Source organism: Aspergillus uvarum, assembly GCF_003184745.1.
Source record: "Aspergillus uvarum CBS 121591 unplaced genomic scaffold BO82scaffold_107, whole genome shotgun sequence".
Classification (NCBI taxonomy): Eukaryota; Fungi; Ascomycota; class Eurotiomycetes; order Eurotiales; family Aspergillaceae; genus Aspergillus; species Aspergillus uvarum.
Window position 1 is genome coordinate 25951 of NW_020291404.1, and position 20794 is coordinate 46744.

The following is a 20794-nucleotide window of genomic DNA, read 5'->3' on the forward strand; positions in this document are numbered from 1 at the left end:
TATCGACTTATGATTTATGCATTGCCACATGAAACAAATTGGTTTATATTGCCTACCCCCAAGGTTGATCATATTAATACAAGAATTGTGTGCTGTAGACTGTAACAAAAACCACATCGGTCAGCATCCTGGCTATGTACTTTTGATAGTGGTATAATTTAGCTTTCACCGCGTGGTTGAGTCATGATATTCTGATATACATCTGAAGTGACCAGCGGACGATTGCCACTGATGTGATTTGCGGATGACGCTTGAGCCGCGACGATACACTGTGTCGTCCACGGCCAAATTACCTCATAGTCTAAGGTGACCAGCAAACTTTAACACAAGAAGCAATCTAAAATAGCCTAACTAGATTGGCCGGCATAGTTAGGCCCTTACTTCGGGGTTAGTCACCAGAGCCGGAACAAGTACTGCGCGGAAAGGCTTGACTCCAGCCTGATATTCATGAGTCACATCATTCTTTGCTGCTGTAATGGGCTTTGTCCTCTGTTCGGGAATGCAGCTACGTTACAGAATATATGCAATGTCAAGGATGATGTTTTAATGAGACGCACTTACAGCATAAGGGTGAGTCGAGCTCGGCTTCTCCCACCAATGCACTCGAACCGACTTCAAACCAAGCTTCCCCTATGATTGTGTCCCTTCGGCTAAGGGGCTCGCCTCGGAAGACCCTGAGTCACCGCTGAATGGGGAGATCAATCTTCGAATAGCCCGTGATCAAGAAAGAGTGTGGTGACGCGTCATCCAGGGCCGGGCAATCTAATGGACTACGGACTAGCGAGGAACGGCTCCACCGGTTGTTTGTTCGGCCATCGCCGGTTCTTACACTAGCCACTAGTCAGTGAATCCACGTTGACCAAGATCGAGAGTGGAATGTAGTTGACACCTGCCCTCTCACCCGCCAAAGGGCTGCTGCTGCCTCCGCTACCGAAATGAATTACACTACCCTGACCACTGAACTTATCATCCATATTTGTGACCACCTGGAACTAGCCGACTGGTGCGCTGTTCGGCTTACCTGCAAGACACTCTTCCTCCGCACGTGGGCAGCCTTCGCGGACTCTAACTTCCAGACTGTTTGTGTTCTGATCACAAGTCAGAGTCTGAGCCGCTTGGCGGCCGTGGCTGCCGATGAGAATCTTCGCACACGAGTGAGAAATCTCTGGATCGTCCCCACCCTCTTCGAAGGATAGCTGGAGAAAAAGCATGGTCTCGCGAAAAATGAAATGCGACCACTATGGGGGAATTCTTTCGCTGCAAGTTGTTACGCGGAGGGATCCAGGAGCGACACTGAGCTCTCTAACCGTTTCACCGCCTACCAGTCGATTGTTGCAGATCACTGTCACGTATTGAGCACGGGGACCTTTACAAGCACCCTTTGTGGGTTGCTCGCCTGCTTCAACAATCTGGACAGTATCGGGCTAAGGTCCTGTCCCATATGGACCCTGCTCGATTCGACTCAGCCAGCGAGTTTCCCCTGTTTTGGGGTACGCCAACTTCGGCATCAGCTGCCCTGTCACAGGACGACTGCTTCCTCTGCGTACCTGGGGCAGGAGAAGCAAAGAATGGGATATAAACATGCGAGTGTTTTCTCCGCCGTGGTAAACACAATTATCACCGAACAGCGAAAGCTGCGGAGACTCAAGACGTGCGATGATCATCACTGCGGCGTGGCAGCACAGGAGCTGACAATCCTATGGACGGAGACGACGACACCGGAGTACAAGCGATTCCTAGCCCTCTTACCGAGTCTCGAAACCCTGCACTTGTGCCTCTCTGGCACGAATAAGTCGTTCACCCACTGTCTTAAGGAAGATTGCCTGCGGCATACGGTAGAGATGGTGGTGACCGCCGCCCCCAGCTTGCGGAGCCTTGCTTTGTCGCTCTGCTACAACCCGAGCGAGCGCCTGCCGGCTCAAGTGTTCTCCCAGCTCGCGCCCCGCGTCCACTTCACACGGCTGATGAAGCTGGACTTGCACGACGTTGATACTACCCACGGTGACCTGCAAGCGTTCCTCCGCTCCGCTGCCACTACCTTGCAGCGTCTTACCTTATCTTCAGTAAATCTAGTTGAACCCATCACCCCCGCCGCTCCTTGGAATCCTGAGCCTCATTCTACTGGGAAGCAGCAGTGGATTCTTGATTGCAGGGTAGAGATCGTGCGCCGGTGGCGGGCAGTCTGGGCGAGCCTTCACGACGATATGCCCCGGCTTCGATACCTCTGCCTGCAGGACTTGTTATTCCATGGCCATGGAGTCAAGTTGAGCGATCCCCTTTGCTCGCTGAGTGAGACGGCACCGCAGAAATTGCCTACCAGGTGCACGCAGAGACGGCAGAGATGCCCTGTGAGCACTGTCGTCTTTGAGGCCGACAATGCGCAAATCTCGCTGAACGCATGGATTCGCGAGTTAAAGGTAAGCCCGTCCGAGCCAATGCGTAGTAAGTAACTTCCCATCAGCAGAGCATTTCCTTCCCGCGACCCTACTACCCTTTTGTCCTTGTCCAGCTTTTGTCCTCTATGACTGCAATCTCCAAATAGAACTAATGTTCCAAAGGATTCTTCCGGCTGCCCTGGCGGCGGGAGGAGCGGACTTCGCGGCCCATTCTTTATGCCTCGACGGCCTGTTTCCGGCGGGCGAGTGGTGGATGGAATGAGCTCAGGTCGAGGTTCAGGTCAAGGGAATCATAGATCGTAATTTACCGCCTCGAGTTTGAGATTTACCATCGTTCCGTTGAATTTCGTTGAGTTGTAAAAGAGAAACCCGGTGACTTCGGCCATTCTTACAATTTCTTAACAATCTTTGCAGCTGTTTAATATGACAAAGTCGATGTTTTACAGCCTGCGTGCTCATTCCTTCAAACCATCAATCTCACAATCTCGGACAAATATGTAGTTACGAATTGCCTGCCTCGGCAATAAGACACCGCGAGCGCGCGATTGATGTAAAACCAGCGGCCGAGTTCTGACATTCATGACAGTGCTAGGATCTTGACTGACTTCTGTCAGGCTAGCGCATTGATATTAGTGATATCTACAAGCTGTCGTTTCCGACTTTGTATCCATTCTGGACCAGACTACCTGCCCAGCTAAGGAACACTGCTTACTTCCATGTACCCCGCCATTGCTCCCCGACTGTCGCCCTCCGAGAAACCACGATTTCAGAAGAGAACAGTCATCGGCAGGAAGAGACGAGACCAAAGCCGTGAAAATCCGAAGATTCTGCAAGTCACTCTGGCTTCTTATGGCCGACGCTGTGGGCCTTTGCACTCTGAACGAACAGAAGCTACACATTTCAGTCCGTGATAAAACAAGCGATATGTCGTTCGAGGAAGGTGATACTCGAGCTGTCATGGCCACAGGGGCTAGGTGACACTCCATTTGAATAATGACCTTAGTGTTAAGAACTGAAGATTAACTGCTCAGGAGATCCGATATTAGAAGTTAGGCAGTGCGTGGGCGAAGACCAAACAGAAAGAAGTCTAAAAAAGAGATCATTTTCGCATCTAAGAAGCAGTATGATAACGTCCTCGCGGAAATAATGCTGCTCCGGGAAATAAAGGATATTAATGGTGAGCTTAATATTGTACAAAGCTTGGCGGAGGATTAAAAAGAGGTGTGCGACCGACTCTGGGGCAAGGAGTCTGACCGCAAGGCAGGCTTCACCTACGACACCCCTTCTGAGATCCAAGCCAAGATTAAGGAAATGATCAAAGATGCGGAGACTGTTATAAAGTCCCTCGACATGCTGCTTGACTTTAAGCAGAAGCAAGCCAACATCAACAAAGCGAAGAGCAGCCGCAGCAAAGCGAAGAGACCGCCAAGCAGGGTGTTACTATCAAGATGTTTACACTTGTCACGACCGCCTTTGTGGGTCTCCGGTTTCCTTATATTTTAGAACCACTAACCTAACGCTTCCTTCGATATTCAGCTGCCCGCCTCTTTCTTGACGAGCTTCTTTGCTTTGAATGTGTCTGACTTTCCCCATGTCGGAGGGGGGGAGCGTCAGCTATAAAGAGGAATGGATTTTCCCTATTATATGTAAGCTTGTCGCGCAGACCATCCCCCTTTGCGCGACAAGGCTGATCCTAACTCCTATCTAGTTGGCGGTTCTGTAGGCGTCTCCACCGTTAGCGCGTTGATTGCTTTCAATTGACCAAGTGGATTAAACGTTGGAGAGCGGCGAGAGACCAGCTAGATAGAGATATAGAGGCGGGGGAACAGGCATGATAGACAGTCTAGACGTTCAGAGGGGTTTGAAATAAACTTTTGATTGCGTGAGGACAAGTAAATTGCTCATGTTGGTATTGGATCACGCATCAAATCAGAGATCATAAGCTTGTAACAAATAGCATGGTAGTCTCTTTCGGATAATGAAGCTCGAAACGGAACCCTCCTATTAAGACAAGATCTTGAACCGGAAATATACTATCTGAGACTTCTGCGTCTCCATAAGTACTCTTGCGCAATATCACAGAACTCAAACTTTCATCGTCCATAGATTCTTGTTCCGGGGCTTTCCTACTACGGTTGGGTACTTTTGCCAATTGACAATAAACCTAATGGTGCCAGTAGTTTGCCATACCAAAAGGGTCGTTCTAAACACTGGTAGGGTAGGAGTCCCCTCTTCCTTTGACGACTTTCTAGCTGCCCGCCCCTTTACCCACACCTCACGCAGGGACTAGGTTTGTACCTCTGTCAGCTCTTGGCCTAGGGAATGTCATGTCACTACAGATTCTATTGTGACTCTTAGGTCTATTAGGATTATGTGGCCTCGAGCCGGAAGGCATCATTACAGAAGAGCGCTGTATGAAAGATTGGTGTATCTCTTCTCGTAGATTAGGGCTATGTTAGGCAGGGCGGTCTGGTTGGCAGTAAAGCTGTTAAGTATAGAGATTTCAAGGCAATCGGGATTCTGTAATGTGGCATGAATAGCCTCCCGTAGTATACTAATATACAGATACTCGTTTAGCATTTTACTGCGGTCATCGGAGGTCTGGAACCGTTATAGACATCTGATGCACAACAGTCGTGAAACCCTGCAAGAGCACAAGCCAGGCCTGGTTTTCAATCTCTCTGATCAGAATCCTAAGGACTTGTCTGATAGGTAAAGACAATAACTATCTGTTAGATCGGATTCTTATGAGCTAGTATGACATGGGTGCACGGGCGATTTTTTTGATACAACTCCAGTTTCCCCCTGTGGAAAGCGTGGGCAGATCTGTCCGCAATGATATGATTTCCCACCAAGAGCATGGTTCATACAAGCTGCCGACACAGTTCGCCCGCACATACCTCGTCGCCTCCGGAGTGACCCGCCACTCCAGAACTATCACCACGAGATTCTGACTCTGACGGTGATACCAGGTCGCCAATGTCCAAATCCTTAGCACGAACAGGCGCCCAGTCCTTCGCAGTGTGACTCGATCTCAAGACCTCCACGAGAAACTGATCTGTCTCCATCGGATACGCTACGCCAGTCCGGTTCTCCCCGTCTTGGGCTATTCGCTGCAAAAGGTCCGCCCTCAGCGCCTCGGTCGCAAGCGCGGCCCAGACCTCCGAGTTAACCAGCCCCTCACTGTGGGGCCAGGAGTGCATGGCGTCAAGGGCTTGAACCCGCAATGTGAAGTCCGGACACTGGGTAGCCACGATGTGCAGACCACCGAGGACCAGCGGCTCTATGATAACGGTCGTTGTGCTGCGGGCGAGGGCGCTTATTATAGCGAGACTGCTCGTTAGTAAAGTCGTGAAATCCGTTATAATCCGGGCCTGGTCACTGGCATCGCTGCCGTCATGTAGCGTGAGTTTCAATGAGATTGTCTGGACTACCTCCAGGTGCCGCAACACAGTGACGGCGCGTTGTTCTCTGCTCGTCAGCACATGCGCGCGGGTTTGATAGAAGGAATCCAGGGCCCGAGTGAACTGCTGGTACCGTACGAGAATCCGCTGGCGAGCAAGCCAGAACGCGCCATATTCAGCAAGGATTCTGGCTTTTGGCGTTTGCCAGGCGTGGCCAATAAAGCCAATTGAGTGATTGCTGATCTTCATGAACGCTACTCGGGCATCGGCAACGCTTTGGATAACAATGGGATAACCCTTCGTCACCCAGTCCGGCTCTTCGCGTTTGGTATCGTCCTGGTGCACAGTTCGCCAATAAAGATCGGCCTCCATATCCAGGTGATGAAAATAATCAACAAGGGCCGGATCGAATCTCTGTCCCCGGGCCTGTGCCTCTCTCATAATTCGCACCCCGTGTTTCACGTGCACAATAGTAGTGTTGAAGTTGCTCCGCATATGCTCTCCGATCACAAACAACAGGCAGCAGATTAGAACGGTGTGGATCAGCTGCGGGTCGTTGGATCCCTGCCGGCGTCGCAGCAAGGCTGATGCCCGCACCGACTGCTCCAGCGCGAACTTCAAATGATCATCATCGGCCTGTGCCCCAGTGAGTCGCATTCCATTGGTCTCCGCGGCTTGCTGGATCGCACTCAGCATGTTCACCGCATGGCAAACGGCCGGTTCCGTGAAGCTCAGGCGCAGAATATGGCTTTCCCAGAGTGGGGAGTCGAACAGGTCCGCAACACTGGAGACTGTGCGGTGCTGGAAGTACGAAAAGCATCGTTGCTCGTCCGACGTCAGGACCCATCCATGGCGCTGGACGCAGACGACCTGGGGCAAGGTGGTTTGGCGCCCCCAGGGGAGTCGATGGAGATCATAGTCGCATTTCCGACCGGTGGACGTGCAGTTCTTGCAGGCACCAGGCAATTCGTCGCAACGGATGCGGCGCGCACTGCACGCATATCAGGCGGATTTAAGGGCAGCAGGTCCTCCGCAGAGCACTTACCGGCAGGTGCGGCATCCCGTCCTTGATCTCGTGTATGCACGACGACGGGCAGGTATTATGGTCTCAGTTCCGGGCATGGTAGCTTTTTGGCTAGCCTGCAAGCAAATAGCAGGAGGGTTACAAATATGATAATCTCTCCGTTTCCGCAGCACGAGACAAGAGAAAACGCATTCTTTCAAGAGCAAGGCACACACTTGATTATGAAGCCGTGGTTAACGGTCACAAACCCTAATCTTGGCCCAGATGAGATCTGAAAGTCTTCAGTGGTGGAAACATCGATCTGATAGGGGTAATTTTCCTTGGATTCGGGGTCCAGCTAGCTAGGTATGAATAAATCCCCACGTGCGATTTCTTGCTCGCCTGCAAACATTATATGCATTTGCAGCCCCTGAGAGGCTGAGATGCGCAGAGAAATGTGGGAACTGTGCCGTGTGTCTGTCTATATTAAATTGAACTAATTGAACTAACGGCCTTTGGTCGCGGATTCATTCAATACGCGTCCCGCATAGGATAAGCACAGACTACTAACCTATCCATCGCACATAACGATTACCTTCTGGCCTCTGCATCACTATGCATCAAGCCCACTGCACTGCATGCTTTTGGTATTATTATTGCCTACAGTTCTGGTTTTTTTCTTTTTTTCTTTTTTTTTTTTTTTCAATTTTCAATGTACAGGGCTAGCCAGAGTTGGTCGGACAGCGTCAGAACTCCATGGAAACATCAGTGTGAACGGGTCACGGGTGTCGGGAATAAGTTCCCCTTCGGGTTAAATTCTTCATTTTCCGAGGGGCCCCCGCTTTGCCTCGGCAAAAGAGAAATGCTTATGGAAAGGAAGCCGCGGACAGACCCTTCTAGAGTTTTCAGACCTATATTGCCGTATCTGAATGGTCAAACTCACTATACTATCTTTGAGCCTCAAATCAGCAGGATCCAGCCGTGCCTTACCATATTACACACTACGCACCTTGACTCACCCCTCTCCCAGTCAGCAAACCCCCGTCAAAAAGCCGACACTAAGCTTTCAGTCATGAAGCTTAATTGTTTTATGTCTCGGGTCAAATTCTATCAAACTTTCAACAATAGATTATGATTAGGATTGATTTTCCAGTTCTCTTGTGTCCGGTGGAGATCGCTCACTGTAATTAATTTCTAGCACAGTGTGTGTTCTCTCAGGACCTGCTGGAGAAGATTTGTATAGTTAAAGGTATATGTGAACATTGAAGGCTTAGATAGGAGAAATCGCAGGGTAAACAGCACAGTGACCTCCATACTTAATTTATTCCCTATTCCCTCTCTCAATTGTCCTCAAGGTGTTTGTTTCTTCTAACATCCCATCTCAGATTTTCAAATGGACTGAGAGCGCGGGACATCTTCACCGCTTAATAGCTGCCCAACTCTTCGACGGGGAAATCAGGGGATCATTAGAGGGGGACACGTACTTCCCGAACGCCACGCACCAAGCGAGCGAGCAAGGCAGGGAGGCCTCGAGGCCTTACACAGCACGCGTAGAGCAAGTGAGCGAGGTAGGCCTGAAAGCATTTTACGGCACTTCTGTAAATAAGCAAGTAAGTCAAAATTTATAAGGCACTCTTATATACAATCTAGATAGTTAAATAGTTTATATCTATACATTGTAACCAGTTTGAAGAGTGTCTGCGATCGAAACTGATAATTTACATATAAGTTGTACACAGTATGCACAATCAGCAGCTGTTCGGGAAGTGTGTGGCGTTCGGGAAGTACGTGTTCCCCTCTATTAGGTAGGTAGACTTCTTCAGAGCTAACCAAGCAAGAGCCCGGATACGCTTAATGGATTGAAAGCGGGCGAATCTTTAATAGCCGAACTCTCGGAAATATCAGAAGCGGAGGAGTTGGAGTGGAATTTGTAACGGGGTCGCTCAACTGACCGAAGCGATGTTAACATACCCAGAAAGCATGGCAAAATATACGCATCCTAAAGACACGTTGAGGAGGAAACTTCATCAAAATATTTTACATATTACTCTCCAGAAAGATTATCCCACACTATCTGTCTGCTTGAAAATCTAGAGTTCAAATGACGCCCTACCGGGCTAACCATCTGCACGTGACTTACAACAATCGACCAGACTACACTTACTACGAGTCTCAGCGGAGGGCTAAACTTTCAAAACTCATCGAAGGACAGAGAGAAAGCATGGAACCCCCCCACATTCTACGAATATGACATTTTCCCGGTCGCCAAGAAAGTTAGGAGCCATGGGGCGAGGGGGACCGGTGACGCTCCATCGAGTATGTCGGTCGGCACGTGATCTTGTCGGGCTGGGTAGCCAGGTATAGTGACAGCCTAAGTATGTGCTACGAGTACAAATGTGGAATGCTGGACAGGGTTCCCAGTGGAGTTGATAAAAGAGTGAATCTGAACTCCTATCGCTTTTCTTGCCTCGAAATCGTAATTGGGGATCAAAGCACGAGTAAGTGGCGCAACGCCCTGTGCTGTCCTTGCCGACCACAGCTATACAACATTGTTCTTAACAATTCGACTCCACAAAGACAGCAAAATAGACAACCAGAAAGAGGATCCAGGAAGCAAGAAAAGTCCCAACAAAATGACCGACAAAGAATCACCTAACCCACCCGAAACCTTCGCCATCCCCGAACCATGCTGGGGGAATCGGAGTTCTTGTCAGTGCGGTATCCATGTGGGGTGAGTGGGCAGATGCATTGGAAAAGACGGCGCATTGGAGGCCGCAGAGTGAGGGGTACCGCCTGTATGAGGTGGCGGGGATGGGCCATCGCGAGTCGAGGTATTTCTCTGCGGTTGATCGGGTGCGGTGGGGGGAGCGGCCATCCCAGGAGTGGGTATCTGGGGCAGGAGGCGAAGAAGAGGAGGTAAGGTGGAAGGAGTGCATTTCTATTAGGGTGGAACAAATGAAGCGAACTGGAATGCAGTATTTTCAGTAGGTTTATGGAGATGGATTCAATGATGGAAGTGATTCATGTTAATGCCATATCAGATGGTCCGAGGATCGAACACGGTTCTTTCGAGCTTATATTTTCATGACACCGTTGCTTTCACAGTGTGTAGCCTTTTCAACCGATACTTTTAACTGTGGAAAGGCTACAAGGGACCATGAAATGAATGGCAATTAAATTTCAGGACAAGGGAAACACTAACGTGCTGCAGAGCGTAGCAGGCTACACTTGGTGGATTTCGGACTTGGCGGCTCGTGCCATGTACATCAATCCCAAGATCGTGCCGATGGCAGTTAGGGCTAGAGGATCCGTCCCCATCATTAGATCTAACAAACCCCACGTTTGACGTCTTTAAGTTTCACTACGAAGACTGTAATGCACGTTAGGAGATTGAGCTACTTACAAAGCTCCATTAATTTGCACCTCATAATACGCGATATATAGACCCATGTGAAACCTTAACTTTCTCTTCAATCTAGAACCAAGACTTAGCTATCGCCTTCTTAACCAAGAACGTATTACTCAGCTATCATCTCCTTTATCAAAGACATATTATATTATAGCCATCACCTTCTTTATTAGGGGCCTGTCGCATCGTGGCTGTCGCCTTCTTAAAGGGGGGCCTGTCACTCGAAAGAAGCTCCCAGGAGTTGTAGCACAGTATGTAGGAGTTTTCAACCACTTATCATCGTCGGTCAATGATTCAATTATCAGACTCTATTACCCATGTTCTGTACTAGCCAGTACATCAAATCCTCATCTTTACACTTGTCGTTGCATGATCCTCTGCGTGCACAGATCCACTAGATTTGTTATATGAGATTCGGTTGAACGACATCCTGTGCGGTCGGCACTCCGATATCGCACTGGACTTCCGCAGTTACCCGTTTTGCCATACAAGATACTAGGGAATTCAAGTATCCTTCCTTGTAAGACTCGGACTCGCCTGAATACAGGTGGGTTCCGCGCAGTATTAGCGGTGATTTCCTCTCGACATAATGACCCATCTAATACTACAACTTACTAGTAATTACTGACAAGTACTAGATTTGGTTCAGGAGGTAACCAGGCAAATTACCGCCCAGTTACCTCCTGACCCTATAGATATTCAACGACCCAACAATGATCTTCCAGTTCCGGGTTAATTCCAACGATGGCATTTCGAAGCTATTCCTTCGACCAAGCTAGCCAACTAGGCTTCACCGGCCATGTGAGGGCCACAAATCTTTCCGTGTGAACGATCGTAACCCATGGGAGAAATTGGTAAAATGCGATGGATGGTGGAACAGATACGTTGCCATTCTTGGTCTGGCCTTCTATTCATTATATTTGTAGTGGAAAGTAATCATCCGCTAAGGTGTTTGGGAACGCTGGGATTGTTTTATCACAAGATCCATAAGTCTGTTGGCAATATCAATTGCGAACCCACTATCATTGATATCTCGAGCATGAGACACCACCCGTATCCCACTTCCTGCCAAGCCAGATTTGATAACATCGACAAGGGCTGCATCAGCTTTGGCGTCTGCAAATACTGACCCTGCAGTAGCCATGCTACTAAATCCTCCCTCGGGGAGCCAAACCTCAACCATTGATGGCTCCTGGGTGAACCGGAGTAGTTTGTCGACGATGAAGTCCCCAACCTGTCGGCACTCGTCCACAGATGTTCTCAACAGTGTAACACTAGGATTGTGAACCTCTAGGTTGCGCTCCCGATACTGTTGTGGCACGGTGTCAAGAGGACCAAAGTTGACCATGTCGGTAGCTCCAACCGAAATGATGTTGGGGATTCCCCGTTGCAACGTGGCTTCCAGGCGGCTAGTTTCGCAACTCATAGTCCCGCCGACAATGAGATCGCAAATCTCGGTCGTTGTAATATCCAATATTGCATCTAATTGGCCTTCCTCGACCAGACGTTCCATGGCCTTTCCCCCGTGACCGGTTGCATGGAACACATAGACTTCCACAGCAAATTTCGCTTCCAGATGACGCCGGATCGAGTCCACACAGTGGGTGGTGACGCCAAACATGGTAATTCCGACTCGTGTAACCCTTGAATTTTCTTGAGCACCTATCAAGGACCGTGCCGCTCTAAGTCGGCGTTGGTATGTTGAAGCCATGCCGAAGATTGCACCGGCGGCATTCCCCAGCACGTCGCGCAGGAGACGATTTGTACCCGCAATGTCCACCACAGAGTACATTAAAGTGATATCACATTCCCCCACCAGCGGCCCCGTATTCCCGGAAGCGACGGTGCTCACAATCAGTTTCGGAAGGCCGATCGGTGCCGCCATCCTCAACACTGCGGCGATCAGACTGGTTCCCCCGCTACCACCCGTGCCGACAATGCCGTGGATGTCATTATTTTGTATTAAATCTGTCACGCATCTGCTAACGCAGGTAATCAGAAACTCGATAGCTTGGCCACGGGGTAAATCCATCAGCTTTGGACCGTGGCCAGGAGCATACTTGGCGACCAGGTCGGTGTGGCCAATTGTGATAGCATCGGCGGTGATAGCTTGACGGCCGCAATCAACAAGGGTGATGTCGAGGGGAGTAGAAAAGCTGGCGGCTGCTTCCTTCAACTGGTCGTAGACGTATAATACCTCTGCACGTTTGGTATCAAGGGTACCCAACAGGATGATATGCAGCATAATGGGTGGAACGAGAATATAGAAGAGCCTGAAGTGCGATAGGGCTGGCCATGAGCAGTTTCACCATTTTTGAAATGTATAAAAGTGCTCCGATCATGCAGGGAATTTTAAGTACGACCACTTCGTGCTCTGGTGGAGCCTCGGCATACGGGGCATTGCTCATTTGGCAGCGCCACTCGTCAGTGGCAAATGGAATGTGGGGGCTTATCTCCGGCTCTTTCGCAACTCCGCTTCTTCCGCAACTTGGCTTCTTCCGCAACTTGGCTTCTTCCGCAACTCCGCTTCTTTCGCAACTCCGCTTCCTCATCATCTTCCGGATTCTTTGCATTCTGACGCCATTCTGAAAGGGAGATAATTATGTCCGCCCAGCGACCGCGCCAACGGCTTCCGATATCCTGTGAGCCATGCCGTGTTCGCAAGATCCGCTGTACCCGAGATTCTCCTCCTTGTGCCACTTGCGTGCGGCGCCGCATTTCACCTGCACAATGCGTTTATAGTACCACTAAACAACCTCGAAGATCCCCGCATCGAGCACAGCCACCATCAAGACCGCAGCAACAATCACGGCAGAGTACCATAGACCCCGCTGTCTCTCAACCCCAGCACGATCGCTCTTCAGGAGAAGGGTCCAATGCGGATCTCGTAGCACGGATTGAAAAACTGGAAGAGATATTGAATGGAGAAGCCCAGCTACAAGATACCGGCCATTCTTGCTCGACTGTTCCTAGGGCTTCCGAAAGCGAAGATGCGCCGCTGAGATCAGAGTTTCCTCCAGCTTTCGCAACCGGCACGCTCATTCCGTCTGCTTCAGGACACGTGCGATTCCTTCCTATGACGTCCAGCTGGCGCCTTGTTCATCGAGCCTCTCAAGGGGCTTGTTTTCCTGATCGAGAGAGTGCTTTTAGCAACACACCCAGCGGCCCATATCCCTTTGGCGAACATGACATACAAAGCAGGTCCAATCTTTTGGCGCTCCTTCCTCCAAGGGAGTATTGTGACAAATTAAAAGTTGTCTATTTTCAATCGTTCGCCCCAGTGAGTCTTTTCGCCCTCGCAATGGGATCAGAGTCTCACAAAATAAGGTTTTTCCCATCTTACACTGCCCTACGTTTGAGAAGCAATACGCTGGATTCTCTGAGAACCCAGATCAAGTGTCATTGGCATGGCTGGGCCTCTTATTCTGTGTCCTGGGAACCGCCGTTCTTGCTCTGGAAGATGACAGTCATCTGTTGAAGGCTCTGAGCCGTAAGGACACCCCTTATGGAAGGCTCAATGAGATCTCGGAGCGGTATTACTCAGCCGCAATGAAGTGCCTCGAGGCAGATCGATATCTCTGGCGACAAAATATATCCACGCTGCAAGCTCTTCTTATTCTCATATATGGGATCCAACATAGCCATGGACAGACCTGGACGCTTCTTGGGCTTGTCTACTTCCTCTCGCTCTCAATCGGTTGTCATGTTGACCCGGCCATGCTTTCTCTGGATATTGTTGAAGCTGAGGAGCGTCGTCGTTGTTGGTTAGCCCTCACGACGCTGCTCTGCAATCAGAATATCTCGATAACGGGATTTGACATATACCCAGCGGTTTTCTCGCGTGTTCTCCCACCTGCTGAGGTTTCTGACGAAAGCATTGTCTCCGGACAGCCTGCACCGATCGAAGGATCGTTGGGTTTGGGCAGTACACCTGTCTCATATCTGATCCGGAAATCAAAGTTATTTCGTATATCATCGGAGATTTCTAACCCGGCTTTTCTTGCACAACCGGAAAATCTTGGTGTTCTTCACCGTCTGGATTCTACCATACGAGCGGAGTTGAATTCACTCGAGCAAAGTTACTCTTCGACCCCCGGGGTAGACCCCTTCGTAGTTCACAACAACCTGCTGCTCAGCTTTACCCATCATCTGATTCTACTTTTACATAGTGCTACACTGAGCGAATTACCTTCTGACTCGACTACGCATGGCTGGTCGAAGAAGCTCTGCATGGAAAGTGCACAGCGAGTTTTGGAACTTCATGCCGACTTCCACCATCTACCCCAATTTACGCCATTTCGTTGGTATATCCGCGGCCAAGGCTCTTTCCATGCCTTTCACGCTGCTTTCGTTCTGATGTTCATTCTTTCTTTGGAGCCAAAAGAATCCCTATCTGTGAACACCGTGCGACTTCTTCACGAATGTCATGCGCGACTAGAAGCCTCAAAGACACATAGTCAGTTATGCACCCGGACAGCAACTATCCTTGGCCAGATGTTGTAAGTCGATCACGGAGGTAATCAAGATTCTGTGCTTTTGAGCTGACAATGATTATATAGATCAAGCGGGTTAGTGGAGAATCAAAGGGCAACACCAGGTGGACTCGACCGTGGCCAACGCATCTCTCCATTGCAGCAAGATAGCTCGAGTAGTGCCATGAACACTATGGGTAGAAGATATGACTTAGACTCACTTGAGAGCAATGTCTTTCCCAGCCTTTTCCGGCAGATCGAGCCCCAGCAGTGGACCAACCCGATCAATATGGATTGGGAACAATGGGAGTTGATAACGGCATCATTGGGAACAACATCTTGAATAAACGCCCAAGGAGACTGCTCCTATTCTATTGAATACTCATAAACTGGCATTAGAATAAATTTTCAAATCAAGTGCTCATGGCAAAACTGATGCTGAACGCTCTGTAAGAAGGGAAAACGGTGGCTCCAAACTGGACATAGTTAGGCATGAGTCAATCTAGCACATCAGCTGGAAAGTTCTTGAGTTAAAACACACCGTATTTCCTCTGATAAATTCAATAATGCCTGAAATAAATTGACATGAGCCGCCAAAACATAGCAGCACCCCAACCGCCATGTTCATCTCGTCGACTTTGCGGGTATGTATTCTAAACATTGAGAGCAGGAATACGCTGGTGCCAAACGAGAGCAGATCCAAAGGAGAAGGAGTCGCCATTGAGCGATAATGCATCACGGGACGAGAACAGGCACAACAGTCATCATGCATCTGACGGTGCTCCATACAATCGCTGCTTGGACATGTCTCGACCTTGTCCGTGTTTGGGTTTGATTCTGCCGACCTTGATTCCAGCATGTTTGGAATGAGAAGAAAGAACAATTATTGCAACGCAGACACGGGTGGTATCCCCGAACAGATGTGCAGGGTCTAGAAGTATTTCTACCCCACCTACAAGTACTAATTCATATTCCCCAACCTCACCCCCCGCAAGTCACAGCGAAACTGGCTCGATGAGTACTCAACACCTGAGCTATTCCTTCACGAATCAGATTCTAATCTTAGCTAGGCTCCTCGGCACTTCGTTATGCCGTTTCGCCACGAATGAAGTCTTTTCCTTTTATCCCCGCGATTTGTGGTTTCCGCGACGGGCCTCGATCTGATTATCTCCGCAGTCCGCGCTTGCTCGCGCCGCTCCGCGCTCCGCGCTCCGCCAACCCGACTCCGCCTTCTGACATTGTTAGTAAAGATTGAGCAAGGAAGATGATATCATCATCCGGAATACAATGTAATGTCCGCTCCCGTCATCCACTATGTTGCTTGCCACCACCAGCAAATTCCGTGAACACTTCTAGGACCCTTCAATAAATAGGTCTGTACCGTCAGGTTAAATCTGTATCACTGCAATCTGCCTTTTCTTTCTTTTTCGACATTCTAGGAGTGCCAAGCTTATCTTCCTCTAAAAATGGTTTCAAATTCCTCTCGCGGCGCGATCATCGCCCACTTACGCCGTCAAATCGAGAATGGGAAACCCATAATTGGGGCTGGAGCCGGTATGTGACGGTTGCGCATGATCGTTCATGATTTCGTCGATTTATGAGGCTCATAATGATTTCCCAGGTATCGGTCTTTCCGCAAAAGCGGTAGAGGCTGGAGGCGGTGACCTCGTCATCATTTACAACAGCGGTCGATTCCGAATGGCAGGCTGTGGGAGTCTTGCGGGACTGATGCCATACAGCAACGCCAATGAAGTAGTTGTCGAGATGGCCGCCGAAGTCATTCCCGTTGTTCAGAATATTCCCGTAATTGCGGGTGTTTGTGGCACGGATCCATTCAAGATAATCCCAAGGTTCTTGAAGCAGCTGCAGGATCTGGGGTTTGCAGGAGTGCAGAACTTTCCAACGGTTGGGCTCATAGACGGCCAGTTCCGCGCCAATCTCGAGGAGACGGGCATGGGTTACGAAAAGGAAGTTGAGATGATCCGACATGCCTCAGAGTTGGGCCTCCTGACAACTCCTTATGTTTTCAATGTGAATGAGGCCAAGGCGATGACAGAGGCGGGTGCCGACATCTTGGTTGCACATATGGGTCTGACGACTTCGGGGTCGATAGGGGCAAAGACCGGAAAAACATTGGAACAATGTGTGACAGAAATTCAGGAAATTCGGAATGCAGCCGTGCGGATCAATGAAGACATCATTGTACTTTGTCACGGCGGGCCAATTGCTGCTCCCGAAGACGCGAAGTTTGTGATGGACCGGGTGCAGGGTTTGCATGGCTTCTATGGGGCCAGTTCAATGGAGCGACTCCCTGTCGAAGTGGCAATTAAAGACACAACAACACAGTTCAAAAGCATCGGTTTACGGAAATGATGCAATTTCGATGTTCATCTCCGAAGTCTGATACCTCACGGGTAGTTTACTTTAGAGTCACCTTCGCCTCGGAGCTTAGAATAGCACCTGAATTATTCCAATTTTAAACCTAAACATATTCTGGGCAGTAGGAGGGGGTGACGCGGGTTTTGTGCTAGCAGTGAAACCGATGAATATAGATATTAAAGTACACCAGTTTTACGAGCTATGGCTGAGCGCGGTGAAACGAGGTTTCCGGAGTGTAGGCCTAGGAATGGTCCGGTCCCGGTCCTGAAATTTGGGACCGGGACTTGACCATGCAGTCTTTGGTCTTTTAATGGTGGGATATAAGGTATCTCGGTCATGCGCCACCCAACCTTCTGACACGAACCAGCAGTCCGGATTGGGTAAGAGACTCACCGCTTGTCATCGAGCCCTATCTTTAACTCCCTCTCCTTGCCAGGTTGTTATCAGCTCATCAGCTTCCATGGGCCAAAGCGCCTGCAATCACCATCAATCACATCACATGCACTGCGAATTTGCATGCAATGGGTGACTAATCCCTGCAGTCTCACCCCCTCCCCCCTTCCTTCCACATTAAACACTCTTATTTACTCAACTTGAGAGCATATGAGATAAGTCAACGAACTTTCCTCCTTATCTTCCCATTCCCACTAGAATCCGAGCCGGGACTAGGAGACGGCCTCGGATTCAGTACTTGTGAGAGTTGGACATTGATCGCCTCCCAGTCCGACTCGCGCTTCTTTTCCGGAATGGCCAGTAAAATGCATCGCGCATTCCTACCTGCTGGTCGCGCATGCCTCCTGCACCAGTCGCACTGTTCCCCGTTCACCCGCTTCTCAGCATCTGCGTTGTTTGCGATAAGCTCCTCGACTGCCCGGAGGTTTTGCTTCTGGACTGCATGATGCAACGGTGGCAAACCCGTGGTCGCATGCGGCCGGTCTTTGTCCGCCCCCTTGGCGATGAGCTTGGTTAGCAATCCATCTTGCCATTTATCCACAGCTTGGTGTAACGGCAAATTTCCCTCGTGATCGAGGATGTTCATATCGGTTGGGTGAAGCCCACAAAAGAAGTTGATTAGCTCCCGGTGGCTCTGCTTGATCGCTTCATGAAGCGGAGGGCAGAGCCCCGACTCCGGGGGTGGATTATCATTGACAAACTCAGGGTAGTGGTCACAGAATAACCTCACGAGCGCAGACTTACGTTCGCTGGTCGCTTTGGAGAGTGTAGGAAACCCGAAGGTGACAGCCAATGGTTGCCCGGGCTTATGCTGGCGTAGAAGCTCCCGCAGCATACCGAGCGATAACTCCTCGGACAGCGACAATTCCATGATGAACTCAGCGAGAGACTTTCCTTCACTGACCTTCCACTTCGGGTCAGCACCTTGCGCCACCAGGAGCTGCAGGATAGCGAGGTTACCAGACTTGACAGCGTACTGGAGCGGCGTTTCCTTATTTGTGTCCTCAATGTTGATCGCGGGCGCTTTTTGAAGCACAATTTGGACGATTTCCAGTTTAGCCAGCTCCACTGCATAGTGAAGCGGCGTCTTGCCATTTTTGTCACGGAAATCCGGATCGGCCTCTCGCTCAAGCAGCAGATGGACAAGAGTCGAGCAATCTTTCTCAATCGCACAATGGAGCGCCGTTCTCCCTTTGTGGTCCGGCGCATTCGGAAAAGCACCTTGGTCGAGGAAAAGCTTGACAAGCTCAGGGCTCCTGGTGCGTATGGCATGATGTAGAGGGGTTTTCTGCTTGTGGTTGGCGATTTTGACGATCGTGTTCATTCGCTGCACAAGGAGCGTCGACAACCCAACCAGTCCTTTGCTGGCAGCCAGGTGTAACTCAGTATTACCGTTTTGGTCCGCTACACCAATCTGAACATGGCTTTCGAGAACGAGATCGATAATCTCCGAGCGACCGTTCCGAATGGCGACATGCAACAAAGACTCGCCTGCCTCGTTGTGAATGCCTGTGCCTGCGCCTCGATCGATCAGAAGACGGCACGCACTCTGGTGCCCTGATTTCACAGCCTTCATCAGCGGTGTGAAGCCGTTGGCCCCCTTGAACGTGCTTTGAGCGTTGATGTCGGCCTTGTTGTCTAGGAGTAAAGCGATGGTGGAGGTCTGCCCGGCCCCCGCCGCCGACATGAGCGCTGTGCTGCCAAACCCGCTTCGCTTCTCCACAGTGGCACCGCGCTCAATGAGCATCTGGACAATTCCATCGTGTCCCAGCCGAGCAGCGAGGCACAGAGGCAGATCCTTGTGGCACGGTTGGTCCACTTTGATCCCCAGATCGAGTAGCAGACTGACGCCATCAACGCTGTTGGAACGGATCGCGTGTGCCAGGAATTTCGATCGCTCCCGTAGACTTTGACTCTCACGGATCCAAATAGATCTAAGAATGGTGTAGATGCGACCACGCTCGCGATCGCTGGCTTGCCGGACTTCTTGTGCAGTGAGCTCATGAGTGGTCTGGCCTGGCTGAAATTGGGGTAAGGGAATCGGCGGATCGTCTGGGTCATCTCCATTCCTGATACTGCTGGGAGGAGTGACGTAGGTAGAAGGGGGGTATTCTGAGCGGACTTCAGCTGCATCCTGACTTTGGTAGATCTCATTCCAGTAGGAGGCTTCGACTTCCACTTGGTCTTGCAAAAGCTGGGAGATGATGGTGTTTTGGTACTCGATATGGGGTGTGAGTGGTTGTTCCTCGAATGGCGGGTGAAGACTGAAGATTTAGCCTAGATCAGACGGAGATAAAGTACAATCCTCATGAGGCCGTGCTTACCTATTGGGGTTGAAGTGCCTGAGCACTTCACGGAGAAGTACCTTGTACTGCTGCAAGGCCACCAGGGCCTGAGGCCAGCGACCGGCGACATAACCTCGCGCACCGTAGCTGGAGCCATAAAGACGCAGCTGGCGCTCAACTAGGTTGATAGAGTATCCGCATCCTCGCAGAAGCGATGCAAGGTACGCAGCTGCAGGTGATATATGCGTCCGTGACAGAACTATGCGTCGCAGCAACGATCTAAGCTGCTCATCTACTCCCCCTAGTATAGCCAAAGTTTCATCTTGCGACGGGTTAAGATACGGTTCAAATTGAACTTGAGAGACCAGGACAGTGACTCTCGTGTCGTCGAGTAACAAAGAATGGGTCAAAGAGAGAAGGTCATCTTCTACCGCGACCTGCATGTTGGCAAGGACTTTTTAAAAAGAACAAGGAAAGAGCGGCTCGAGCGCAATTCAAGCCACCAGCAGTGAGTGAATAACGAAGGGTGGGTGTAAGGTTTAGGGGTCTGATCCAGGGACAGGAAGGAATATGAGATGAATCTCAGAGATGGGGGGATTGACAATAACAGAGAGTCATTATAAGTGATAGTGTTGCCCGATGAGGCATACAAGGCTTTGTTGCAGCTCCTCCGCCTCACTGCCTGTGTTTAGTCATCGACATATGCTGGCTGGGCAACAACCAGGCGCGGTGACTCAATCATTAATGCTCAGATTGCTTCTCCAGACACTCGATGATTGGATTGGGGCTGCCTGGCTTGTGTGGGCAGAAGCAGCAGCCCTTCTATGTCTAGCCATGGGATGCCTACCAAGTGGCCGGCGACAGCTGTCATCACCGCTATTGGCCGTACAGCTGCAGTAAACACCATAAACCTTAGGCATCCAGCTGAAACTTAGCAGTCTCTTCATGCGAGAATCGACCGATTAGCCAATACCTCAAGTCTCCATGCTGACT

The 20794-nt window shown here is 50.2% G+C and overlaps 5 protein-coding genes across 5 annotated transcripts; 3 read left to right on the plus strand and 2 right to left on the minus strand.

The window, feature by feature from the left end:
- Positions 1 to 935: 935 nt before the first annotated feature.
- On the plus strand, positions 936 to 2767 carry BO82DRAFT_409302 (uncharacterized protein; the record flags this gene model as incomplete). Its single annotated transcript, XM_025639724.1, has 3 exons — positions 936 to 1154; positions 1197 to 2442; positions 2543 to 2767. 3 exons carry the CDS (start codon positions 936 to 938, stop codon positions 2656 to 2658), a joined length of 1581 nt encoding a protein of 526 aa, XP_025485903.1. The 3' UTR covers positions 2659 to 2767.
- A 2493-nt stretch (positions 2768 to 5260) lies between these two features.
- On the minus strand, positions 5261 to 6922 carry BO82DRAFT_298056 (Zn(II)2Cys6 transcription factor domain-containing protein; the record flags this gene model as incomplete). The annotated part of the gene is made up of 2 exons (XM_025631972.1): positions 5261 to 6791; positions 6846 to 6922. 2 exons carry the CDS (start codon positions 6920 to 6922, stop codon positions 5261 to 5263), a joined length of 1608 nt encoding a protein of 535 aa, XP_025485904.1.
- Positions 6923 to 11111: 4189 nt separating this feature from the next.
- Positions 11112 to 12520, minus strand: BO82DRAFT_359815 (Tm-1-like ATP-binding domain-containing protein). The gene has a single exon (XM_025636663.1). It carries the CDS (start codon positions 12455 to 12457, stop codon positions 11156 to 11158), a length of 1302 nt encoding a protein of 433 aa, XP_025485905.1. The 5' UTR covers positions 12458 to 12520; the 3' UTR covers positions 11112 to 11155.
- Positions 12521 to 12726: 206 nt separating this feature from the next.
- On the plus strand, positions 12727 to 15078 carry BO82DRAFT_396671 (Zn(II)2Cys6 transcription factor). Its single transcript, XM_025638856.1, has 3 exons — positions 12727 to 13492; positions 13540 to 14711; positions 14772 to 15078. The coding sequence occupies exons 1-3, from the start codon at positions 12815 to 12817 to the stop codon at positions 15025 to 15027; spliced, it is 2106 nt and encodes a 701-aa protein (XP_025485906.1). The 5' UTR covers positions 12727 to 12814; the 3' UTR covers positions 15028 to 15078.
- Positions 15079 to 16016: 938 nt separating this feature from the next.
- Positions 16017 to 17142, plus strand: BO82DRAFT_437220 (phosphoenolpyruvate hydrolase family protein). The gene is made up of 2 exons (XM_025641177.1): positions 16017 to 16238; positions 16306 to 17142. The coding sequence occupies exons 1-2, from the start codon at positions 16151 to 16153 to the stop codon at positions 17055 to 17057; spliced, it is 840 nt and encodes a 279-aa protein (XP_025485907.1). The 5' UTR covers positions 16017 to 16150; the 3' UTR covers positions 17058 to 17142.
- The last annotated feature ends 3652 nt before the right edge of the window (positions 17143 to 20794 follow it).

Bases quoted from the DNA above. Each gene is read 5' to 3' on its own strand.
- BO82DRAFT_396671 (XM_025638856.1), top strand. From the start codon at position 12,815: ATGTCCGCCCAGCGACCGCGCCAACGGCTTCCGATATCCTGTGAGCCA. The intron at 13,493-13,539 runs GTGAGTCTTTTC...TCACAAAATAAG, and splicing joins ATTTTCAATCGTTCGCCCCA to GTTTTTCCCATCTTACACTG. The intron at 14,712-14,771 runs GTAAGTCGATCA...ATGATTATATAG, and splicing joins ACTATCCTTGGCCAGATGTT to ATCAAGCGGGTTAGTGGAGA.
- BO82DRAFT_437220 (XM_025641177.1), top strand. From the start codon at position 16,151: ATGGTTTCAAATTCCTCTCGCGGCGCGATCATCGCCCACTTACGCCGT. The intron at 16,239-16,305 runs GTATGTGACGGT...ATGATTTCCCAG, and splicing joins CATAATTGGGGCTGGAGCCG to GTATCGGTCTTTCCGCAAAA.
- BO82DRAFT_359815 (XM_025636663.1), bottom strand. From the start codon at position 12,457: ATGCTGCATATCATCCTGTTGGGTACCCTTGATACCAAACGTGCAGAG.